The 11,589-nt window shown below is 46.2% G+C and overlaps 1 protein-coding gene across 2 annotated transcripts in view; it reads right to left on the reverse strand.

Annotated features, from left to right (window-relative positions):
- Positions 1–11,274, reverse strand: part of NPAS2 (neuronal PAS domain protein 2) — a 105,328-nt gene extending 94,054 nt beyond the window's left edge. Inside the window, exon 1 of one of the 2 annotated variants that reach the window (XM_036385923.2) lies at positions 9,944–10,537. In XM_036385923.2, the coding sequence (XP_036241816.2) occupies positions 9,944–10,236 (293 nt within the window). In that variant the 5' untranslated portion in view covers positions 10,237–10,537. Of the gene's footprint in view, positions 1–9,943 lie in introns of both variants that reach the window. The other variant, XM_036385930.2, reaches the window with a different exon arrangement.
- Between the last annotated feature and the right edge of the window lie 315 nt (positions 11,275–11,589).

Consider the following 11,589-nt stretch of genomic DNA (forward strand, 5'->3'; position numbering starts at 1 on the left):
TATATCCAGTTTTTTATGCTTACATCTCCTATATGGAATTCCCTCTTAATTATACAGTAGCAAATTTGAAATGTGTCATCACCTCGTACCACTGGATATCACAGATTACGAATGAATGTAACCTGAATTTTTCAACATTGTTAAATAAATTTTTTAAGATGTCTCTTTAAACTTTTTCATTAAAGGGGAAAATTTGCATAGAAGAATATTTAAACATTCACAACTTACAAAGAATGTCAGCCCTCTTTCATTAACCAGAGCAATGACCCTCTAATAGTTTCACACTGAGAAAAAATATGCAGAGAAATATGCCATGTCTAATGCCAATCAGGACTTTGAAAAAATATATATATTATAGACTGGTCAAATGAAATGTGAAATTCAGACTTAAAAATTGAACTTTCATCCTTCAGTCTTCTGAAAAATCATCTATTTTTAATGGAAATAGAAAAGCTATCTTTATCAAATTTCTCATTCAGCTGACAACAATAAATCTATTGTTCAGATGTAGTGGAAATGGGTCTTTGGAAGAGGAGGGTTTTAAGAAAATCAAACAGAAATTGCATCAAAGAAGAAATGCTTCTTTAACTGTCATTACTCTCTATATATAGCCTGCAGTTTTTGATTCGTTTTAGGTTTGCCAGAATAACAGGCAATTGGGCACCATGAAAAATTATTTTTTTATCATTCCCATAAGAGAAAACGTATTTGCTTGTTTAAGGGAGAATAAGCAAGTTTAGTGTTATGTCTTTTGCTTTAAGAAGTATGTCTGCAGGGATCCAGATGGTGAGAAGCAGAAAGCTGATAGCTTTAGCTTGAAATGCTACACTGTACATTAAGAAGCCATATACCGACTATTTATTTCACAAGCATGAATTAGGTCCTGTGACAAAGAACAGAACTTTCAGTCATTTCAGCAAGAAAATAACAATACTTGGCACTCTCCAAAGGTTTTCCATCTGAAAAATGCAAACAGTTAAGAGGTAGCAGGGTGAGAGGGACTGAGCCACTGTGCAGGAAACCAATGGAGCTGGGACATCCAGGGAGAGCTCCAAAGCCACCAGGTGTTGCACAGCTGGAAGCAAAGTGACAAGGTACTGACTACCTGATGTATCCTGATCACCACAGAGGTGATCAATGCCTAAAAAACCCCTTACTGTAGCTCCTCTTCCTGTCAATGGCCTGTGTAGCATCTCAGAGCCCCCTGCTTCGTGCCCCTCTCTGACACCTGGTTATGACTGGCACCCAGAATTGTTCATACCCTACAATACTCTGTAAAGCTGTCCTAGTTTACAGATCAGAGAAGTGATGCACAGAAAGCATTACGTATGTGGTCTAAGCTCATAACATTGCACAGTAGAAGAATTATGAATAAAACCCATTTCTCTGGAGATTTCCAATTTTGTCACCCTCAACAAAACCCCTTTTACACAGACGTCAAAATCCGCAAGTATTTTTTTCTGACTGCAATACTATGCCAAATATTTATTTTATCAGTCCAAAACTCATTTTACTGAAACCCTGCATCAATACTTCAGAGGAAATGCTAAGATTCTACCCAGAAGAAGAGGAAGGATTACTGAGATGAATATTGTGCAAATAAATCTCTGCCTGGATCACCAATCTTACAAACTGCTGCTTTGCCCTAAGGCAAGTACCTTAAAATAAGCACCTGTACATAGAAGGGGTCTAAGCAAGCTAAATGAAATTCCTGGAAACATGCATGATGTATATCAACTTTTTCCAGTGCTGTAGTCAGTGAAGGTGAGAATAACAGACTGAAAGAGAGTGCGAGACAGTAAGAGGAGAGAAGAAAGGAGGGGAGGGCAAGGTGGAAAGTAGAAGGTGCTAAGACCTGAGAGAAGTAAAAAGAAAAAAAGATCCTAGTAAAGGAAGCTAAAGATTCAAAACCAGAAATATAAAAGGAGAGGGAAGAGTTAGAATACAAAGTGAGATAATTTTAAATTTTTAAATTAAAAAAAAAAATCAAACCCAGAAAGTGAGAAAATTTAGACCTTTTAGAAACTCAAGTCAGTAATTTTCTGTCAGCCAAACTCTCCTTGATTTTTGCCTTAATGGGGAGTTTTGCCTTAATGAGGGCAGCAGGACAGGCACCAAATGCAGCTTCATTTCTTATACTTGAATAACAGCGAGACAAAACAAGATATTCTGTTGTAGAAAAAGATTATGCATTTTTGAGTAAATATGGATGTTACAAGCCAGGCAGTATAAATGTAATTGCTACAACGAGCTGAGTTACCTCAGTGTGTGTCAGCTGACAATAAGGTCCTTTGTGCTGGAAAGAAAGAAAAAAGATGGAAAAAAAATGACTGGTGCCACTCTACAAACAATCAAATTAAAGGCCCAGAATTATTCCAGCAAAGCTCCCATCGACTTCAGTGACAGCCCAGAAACAAAGAAGATTCTTCAGTCCTTCTTATAAAAAATATAAATACAGGAATGACTATGAGTGACCTATTTATTTTTCATCAGTCTTGCTCTTGCTGAAATTGTTGGAAATGCACCCAGCTGCTTTACAGAACTATTGTTTGATTAGGCTGTTTATGTGAAACTATCTATCCCAAATATTGTATTACTATATGAAAAAAAAGGCATTGAAAAGTAGATAGGAGAATAAAATATTCTTGTCACCTTCATAGCCAAAGATAAAGCAAATTATAACAACTCGTTGTTTATCTGATGAACAGGATGAAGATTTTGCCTGAGTAAATAGTGGCCTTAATGGTCCATGTAGAAATCATATAGTTGTCTTCCCCTTTATAAATTATGAACTAAAAGAACCCTCGCTGGAAGTGTAACTGGAATGTGGGTATGTCTAATGCAAAACCTCCAATTTAAAACCTTTTCCTGTTTTATATGTCAAAACCAGGAGCAGACAACATACCACAAGTAAAATTTATAGAATTACCAATAAAAACACCGAGGCAGATATTTTGTATGAGAATTAGAAATAACAGAGAAATATCCTATCTCTAGCTGATCATGCTGCACACAGTATTGACTAAATTTTGCAAGCATACTGTTCTTATGCATAACATGGGAAATATGTCAATTCTCCCAAAGTATTAATGAGAGGTGTCCCACCCAAACCAATAAATCTAGGACATGTTTAAAGTCAGATTTATTCAGCCACTGACTCAATCAGATAACCAGGAATGCTCAGGTTTTGCATGGTTACATCCACCTGTTGATTTAGAGATTACAGGTGGAAGCTGCCTTATTAAAATTGTTCTCCAGCTTAAAAATTTGACACACCTAACAGAGAGAATCAAGAGAAATATAGTCTGGTCTGTTATCGATGATAAAAGGATAATAAATGATCAAACTCAATTATTACTGTTTGCAGGGCTAACATTATGCTTAAAGAAATTCATTGCCATCTGCAAGCCTGTTAAAATTGATTACAATTTTCTTGTGCTGGTTTTCTTCCCAATGGTTGAATAGCATTGTCTGTTTTTAAAGGAAAAAAAAACCCCAAAGATGCTTGAATAATAAATTGTTTATCCCTTGATAGAACAAACCATAGTGATGAACTTTAAGAATGGTTACCAAATTAGAAATGAGAGTGAAAAACAAGTACTTTCCTGTTCAAGGCTTTGTTTTTAATGTCTTTTTATTTTTAACTAGATTGAGTGCTGATTACAGAAAATTCAAGGCTACCCAGACATCAGGCTGCTCAATTGACTGGAAAGTTTGATGACTTCTCTGAAAAGTGAGGTCTGTGTATGAAATTAAGTCACTATCACTGGTTCTAGATAATTTAAGGGGGAAGAGAGTAAAAGGTTAATACTGCTTATTAAATAATGTTAAATGAGATCAAACAAGACGTGCAGGATTCAGGAGGGTTCTTGGAGCTCCGGTTGTTTCCCCAGGCTGCTTATGCAACCTTGTTTGTGCAGGCAGTGCAAGGGCCTGCCATTTTATTACATAAGGTAGCCCAAAAATATACAGCTAGGCAGTTGTGAGCTCCATTAAGTGCTGCATTGGAGTTGCTGTATCAGTTAGCATCTGGAAATTTTAGGCAACTACCAGAAGGACTTAAGACATTGCTGAGTTTGGGAATGGTGCTTGTTGTTTTAATAGCAACAGACCTCATCCAAAAGCCAGCAAAATGCCATCAGTGTGAGCTGTATTTTAATACATTGTGCTTTGACCATCGCTTAAGTAAACAGCAATACAGCTTTTGGTTTAGCACAGCCGTCACAAATGCAATCCATGGCTTTAAAATCTGCCTTTCGGATGATTAAGCAAATTGTCTGGTTTAATAAACAGCAGTCAACACAACATTTCTGTTTTAACCAGTGCTTAAATTCAGTGGATAACTGAAGAAATTTAATTCCCAGTCCTCTCATTCTCAGTTCAGAATGTCAAGGCCTGGTCTTGTAGAGACAGATGAAACTCTAACTACAGCAACACCTTGTCAGAGAAAATGCCCTCCTTGGCCCAAATCCTCTCCCTGGCACCGAGCAGCAGGGAAGGCTGGGGAAGCCTGTGTCAGCAGGGTAGGCATGTAGCAATATTACAGTGTCCCAGCAGGAACTTCTTCAGCCAGGCATTGTATCTCATTATTCAATGCCTTCAGGTGGGATTGCTTCCCTGAATGAAGTGCTTTCTGAACCTACTTGAACCCAAGAAGATAATCCTCACCATGACTGCACAGCTCCACAACAGGACACCAAGGAGGGCTCTCAAGCAGTGCACACAGCTTTTTGGAGTACAGTTCTGGACCATGCCTTGGCTCTTCTTTGGAGCACTTCAACTAGCTCCTCCCAACCAGCCTGTTCCATGGCAGATGTGCTGTAATGGAGCCAGCTCTGAGCAGGGAAGGTGCGAGCCACTAGCAGCATCTTGGCCTTGGGAACTGAGGGGGGCCAGATGCTGGTCCATTTCGTTTTGCAGAGCAGACACAGGGAGACCTCCTGGCTCAGCAGCCCCTCTCAGCCATGGCCAGACACAGGTGCTGAGGAGCAAGTACAAGAACAAGGCAAACCAGTGGTGGTTTGCCTTCAGGATACTCACCAAGCTTCCAAAATATGCAGCTCAAAACTTCCTATGCCAGAGGCAGTGGTTTTAAATTTAATAGCCCTTGATGGATTTCTCTTCCATGAACTCATCCAGTCACCTCATTAGCTGATGTAACCTCTCAGCATCCACATCCTGTGGTGAGGAGCTCAGCAGTCTGACCATGCCATGTGAAGAGCAATCTCCTTTTGTTTCCATTCCTGCAACTGCCTGCCCAGTGCCCTCTGCTGCTGTGGCTATGATCAGTCACTCCTGGTTTGCCTTCTGCTTTGCCTAATTTTACAGATGTGTGTTGCATCACTTTATCAGCATTGTCAGTCCTGAGACAGGAGTCACTCTGTTTCTCTGATCCCCTTTGCTACGACCCTCTGAACCGTCTCCCTTGCCATTAGCCATCTCTGATGTGGGGATCAACAGCACAGGACACTGAAGATAGAGCACATTGCAGCTGCTACCATGAAATAATGAGGATTCTTTTTTATAATTTCCCATCATTTAAAAAACAATCTTAATGTTCTATTTCCCTTTGGTTTTTAACTCACACGTGCACATTGCATTGATTTTTTTTTTTCCCCTGAGTTGACCAGGGAAGATTTTGTCTAAGTTTTGGCACCTTCAGTGACCTACAGCAATTAATTTCTATGATTATAGATATATTTTCTTCTATTTTTTTCAAACTGACATGCATATTACATTTATATCACACGAAGATACTCAAGGAGAAAGGCTGATTGAAATGTCCCAGTAGATGACACTCTGTCATGCCAACACTTTGTGTACATTTTTAAATTAGAGGTTTCATACCTGAATTTCCAAATTTCAGTTCTGATCTCAAACATACATATACGTCCTCTCAATTTTTTTTCCCATATCATCATTCCACTTGGCTAGAAATCTTCTATTTTATGCAGATCCCTAAGAATCGTAGTAAAACAGCTGAAAAACACCTTCTGTCATAATCAGGCCAGCAGAAGCCCAGCTGTTATACACAGACTTGTGCCCAAGCAGGACAAGGTTAGATAACCACCCTGTTCCCACCATTTACATGGTCATTTTTGGAGTATCTTGACGCTCAAGGCCTGCTACCTGCCACAAAGATACAGGAGAAAGAGATGGCATTGCCTCAAAGTGCTTGGTGGTAAAGGAGAGAACAAGAAACAGCAGGCAGATGGGGTACTATAAATCTGGTATTATAGTATGGCAATACTATTTCCTAGTAACAAAGGTCCAAACTCACCAGTGACCTAAGTTTTGTGAGAGCTTTATTTTGCTGAAGTCACAGGTAGATTTTCAGACCGAAGCAGGATTAAAACTAGCACTAGGGATGCATAAGACTATTCTTCCCAAATGTAGCAGGCAGCCTGCAATAAACACTCATTTTTGCCATGGTCCTTGGATAAAGCAACAGAAGTGTTTTTACCAAAGTGTAATTAAAACCAACGTTTTGGTTGGACTGAGCTGTGCCTCATAGTTTGCCTTCAAGGGAAAGAGACACAGGAAGAGCAGCATAAAAACCAGTATTTATCCCTCTATCCCCAAAATGTACGTCCAATTTATGTGGACAAGGCCAAGAAAGCCATTTCCCTAAATCCCTCAATCTAATCTGCCAACATCCCAAAGCCACCACAAGATAAATGCAAGGAGCAGAGAATGAACCACATCTGCAGCTTCTCAGCTCCTTATTCAGAGCATGAGCCTATATGACCCACATCCCTTATCACCCCCTCGCCTTTACTGCCCTGCAGCTCTTGTAATTTTGAATTCAGCTGGCAATATACTGTTTCACATACATACATGCATACATATATATATATATGTATATCTTCTGTGTCCCATACCATGTCACAATGGCTTTAGTCCCTCCCAAAAAACAGCAATACCAAAAGCAGCATTGCATAAATAAATCCACCACCATCTATGCATTCTGCTTAAATGCTATTACATGGTATTTCTTTTTCAAACTTCAGTAGTCAGACTCATAAAATCACTCTATCAGCTGATGCAGATTACCTACTGAATTAAATTAGCTAAAATACAAATATTTGCATGGCCTCAGTCTACCTTTTCAAGAAGTTTTGTTATGATCAAGGATTGAAAGACAGTTAAACCAAATCCAGAAAAATTAATTTTTTATACAGACAATAATCCCTCTAAAAAAATCTGCAATTTAAGTGCATCTCTCCTAAGAGCCTAGACATAAAACTATAAACACAAATGGAAGTTACCTAAGTTCATCTAACACTGAAAGAAAAGCAATTAAATGCACATAAAATGTGTATTTGGCTGTTATTTTTAACTGTATGACATTTACCAATCCAGGGGAGAGGCAAAGAAGCAGAGGCAGGGGCTGAAACACACAGTAGGCAGTGTGAGGAGGAAAATGAGAAGGATGAAAAGGTAGTAGTATCACACCCTGGTTATTGAAAGAATGGAAACCACTGTGGTTTTGCATGCTCAGATCTCCTGTCCCGGTACACCACAAGTGTCAAGTTCCTTCTTTCCACCATGCCTTCTCTTGTCCTGGGTTTACTATCTCTATCTATAGTTCCCTGCACCTTGTTCCCAAGATTTGTCATCTATGACCCCACAAATCCTTTGTCTCAAATCTCTGCTCTTCAATTTCTCCATGTATCCATCACCAGTACTTCTTCTCAGAAGTGGGACTGTTCTAGTCCCACAATTTTTGTCACCATGCAAGTGAATTAAACAGTTTCCTCCTCCACCCTTCCATGGCATTGCCAGACACACTCTGCCACTGAAGACACAGTTGAGAAAGTCTTCGATTCTCCCTCCTGCACTCACTGTAGAAGCAACACCCTGGAAGAATAACTGGGGGGGAAGACCACTCAGCCCATCAGCCACCAGCTGGAGGGCTCTCATCCTTTCCAGGAAGAGGAGCAGTTGCTTAGCTCCTAACAGTGCTGGGATGTTCAGCATGCCTTGTGCTGAGAGCATCTTCAAGTGAGTGCAGTGGTCAAGCCCTCAACAAGTTCTCTCCCAAGAGCACACGCCCTGAGCATTGTGATAAAATTATACTGGAGAGAAATTCTGGAAGATTCTCAGAGGATCAGCAAAAGGCACACCCCCATCACAAGATGATCCCAAGAAAAATACCTTTTCCCTGCTCCAAAACATGATGCCACAAGAATTTAAGTCTCAAAGAAAGTGTTTCTTAGCATAGTGAAAAAAATTCAGATTCCCAGATAGATCAAGGTCTCCTTATGCAGGATGTAAACCTAAACCATCTTCATCAAATACGTTGTCAAAGACCAAGTTTCCATCTTACCATGATCTCAGAAATAACCAAACCACTTAATCTGAAACTTCCCAAAGACAGTCTGTCTTCAGCAGACACTCAACCTGCAAAATACCAGCCTAGGCTTAAGCTTAGCAAAAAAACCTGACAGCAGAGCATTGTACTAGAAAGCACTAGCTAATTTTAACTGTAGACAACATTGCTGCCTATGATGAAAAAACAACTCCTTCAAGGGCTCTTGCATGTTTCAGGGTAGAGATTTGGGCAAAAATATTGTAAATCTGTGGATTCAACCCTGCAAATGTGCAGGAAGGCACCTTTATTTGTGAGGGAAAACTAATTTAGGAAAGATCACTTTCTCCAGGCTTTGGTGCAGGGCACAGAAGTGCTGCCAGCTTGGGGAATCACCCTGATGTCACATACCTAGTTCTAGAAAACCTTCATTTTCACATCTTCAGTGAAATAATGTACGGTTTGGCAATCACATTCTCCAAATACTCCTGGCCATCTCTGCAGAGATGAACTCTGTGTTCATACTCATCTACTGAAATGTATGCAGGATTGGGCCCTTCACCAGCTGACAGCTCTCGGAATCAGACGTGGACCAGTGGATGATGAGCTGGCTATGTCTGGACACTGTGAACTCTAATTATTTAGCACCACCAAACAAACTAAACCCGCAGTTTAGGGCATTAACATCTCACACTGGGGTAAATTAGATAATTTTCCACTTCAAGAGGCAACCACTTGTTGAACTGAATGCTCAGGTTGGCTGTGCCCATCCGAGAGATCCTTACAGCCCTTCAGGAGGTTTAGCGCCATGAAAAAAATCCAAGTTCCTCTGCTGGCTGTAACGCTTATAACCGCTAATTATTTCTGAGTCACTTGAGTGAAAGTAAGCTGCCATCCTGTAGACAGCTAGGGAGTACGGAGCAAAGTTTCTGGATGAGCGTGCTTGTTAATTGACAAATCGGGCTAGTGACCATAGAGGAAAACACCACGGCACAGCTCCGTGTGAAGCCGGTGCTGCCGTTCAGCCGTGTATTTAAGGTTTACCCTGTTCCACACAGGGATGCAAACACGCGGGAGGGGAGTTCTGCGCAAGGCTGCAGCAGCAGCAGGGCTCTCCCAGCACACGACACAACCCTTGCTTCCCCCCGGGAGCTTTCACCCATTCAAAATCCCTACTGGTCCTACTGGAAGTTTTCCTTGAGCAAACGCCTCCCGGTCGCATCGCAGACCCTGTTCCAGTCTAGCTTATAGGTATCACCAAAGTCAGGAAACGTTCAACCACACCAAAACGAGATGGCGAGGAGGACTGCTTAGGGGACAACTTATTTTCCAAACGGAGGGGCCCGCCCGGCCGGACCCCGCCAGCCCGGCCAGGACAGACACGCCGCACATAAGCGGGCTTCCCACGGAAACTTTCCCGCGGCGGAGCCACGCCACCCCGCACCACCGGGCACGTCCGTGACCCCCGCAGAGCGGGGACACCGCGGAGCTGATCCCGGCCGCCGCCGCGGGGTCACGCGTGGCCGAGCATATCCTGCGAGGGTGCCCCGGGCGGGCGCCCCCCAGGCGGGTGTCGCGGGCGGGCGCCCCACGGGACGGAGGCAGGGTCGGGGCCGCACGGCCGCGCGTTACCTGGGGTGCCGGTGCTGCGGGAGCGCGGCGGGGAAGCCCCAGCCTCCGCCGCCGCTGCTGCTGCTGCTGTCCGCGGTGGCCACCTGGGCGCGGGAACCGCCGCCGGTGCCGGTGCCAGCGAGCTGGATGCCGCCGCTTTTCCGGTGCCTCCCGGTGCCGTTGCGGCAGCGGCCGCCGCTGCTCCAGCCGCGCAGGAGGCCGGCCTCGGGAGCCGGCAAACTCTTCCTCGCCGACGAGGAGCCGGGGACGCTGCCCGCCTCCTGCCTGCCGCCGGTGCCGGTGCCCTGTCTCATGGTGCGCGGGGCCGCCGCATGCCGCTCTGCCGCCGCCCCGGGCGCCGCGGGACCCACGCGCGCCGGGGCCAGGGGCTCCGCCGGCACCGGGAGGCCGCCGGGAGCCCGGGCTGCTGCGGGGGAGTGCGGAGGCCAGAGGCCGGGGGGGCTGCTGGCTGGGGCTCCCGCTGGGGCATTAAGTTGGACGCGCGGCCTGGAGAGGCAGGGCGGGCGCGGGGGCTGCGGGGCCGATAGTTCTCCGCGAAGTTGGAGCCCGGCGGGCGAGGCGGGGGCATCCTCTCCGCCGGCCCTTCATCGCCGCCCGCCGCCGCCTCCCCTCGCCTGCCCCCGCCGCCGGGCCACCGCCCCGCGCCCTCAGCCGGCGGCTCTGCGGGGGCGCGCCCCGCGCCCCGCGCCCATGGGCGCAGCCGCGGCGCCGGTGGCAGAGGATCTCCCGTGCCGGTTTCCTCCGCCGCTCGTCGCCTTCTCCGGCAGGGAGCGGGGGGAGCTGGGGTGGGGGGGAGGGGGATGAGGGCCGGGGGGCGCCCAAACGCGAGGCTGTTGCTCAAAATGGGTCAGGGAGGGGGAAAGGGACCCCGGCGCTAGGCGCCCCCCTACCCGCGGTGGGCGCCGGGAGGGCCGGGCTGGGGCGGTGGGTAGCGAGAGGGCTGCAGAGGAGCTCTCCCGCCCCGGCTCCTGTGCACAAGTGCAGGGAATGTTCCACTGACCTACATATTTTTCCAAACATACGTGACCTTTTTTTTTTCTCTCTCTCTCTCTCTCTCTCTCGTTCTGTGGGAGGAGACAGGCGAGGATCCAAGAAAAGGAGAAGCTGGAAAGAGAACGAAAGGGGAAGCAGGGAAAAAAAACCTCAACCAAAGAGCCAGCCCCGCATCAAGGATGGTTTCACACCGCCGCCGCGAGTGAACCCCGGCGTGCCCACGTTTACATATGTCTGTAGCGATATCCCCGCTCCGCACCGGCGGACGGCTCGGTAGCCTGACCCCGGGAGCCCCCGGCGGCGCCGCCGGCCCCGGCGAGCAGGACTGCGCCCGGTGCCCGGCCCTGGCTCCCGGGGCGATCCGGCGGGACCCCTGCGCGGCTCCGCTCGGCGGGCTCGGGACGCCCTCCCCGCTCGGCCCCCGCCTCAGGGGGCGATCCCGCGCCCTGTCCGTGCCCGCTGTCCCGGCGGTGGCGGCGGGAAGCGGGCCGGAGCGGGGCACGGCACCGCGCTGCCCCGGGGCAGGCTCACGGCCTCGCCGGGCACAGGCAGGAGCTCCCGATCTGGTTATGCAACGGCGCACAGGCAATTGGAGCAAAACCTTGACAGAGAGCGCTTTTTTTTTTTTTCTTGTTTCAAAGTAGGTCATTCTT

The sequence above is a fragment of the Molothrus ater genome, chromosome 2 (genome assembly GCF_012460135.2).
Source record: "Molothrus ater isolate BHLD 08-10-18 breed brown headed cowbird chromosome 2, BPBGC_Mater_1.1, whole genome shotgun sequence".
NCBI classification, from domain to species: Eukaryota; Metazoa; Chordata; class Aves; order Passeriformes; family Icteridae; genus Molothrus; species Molothrus ater.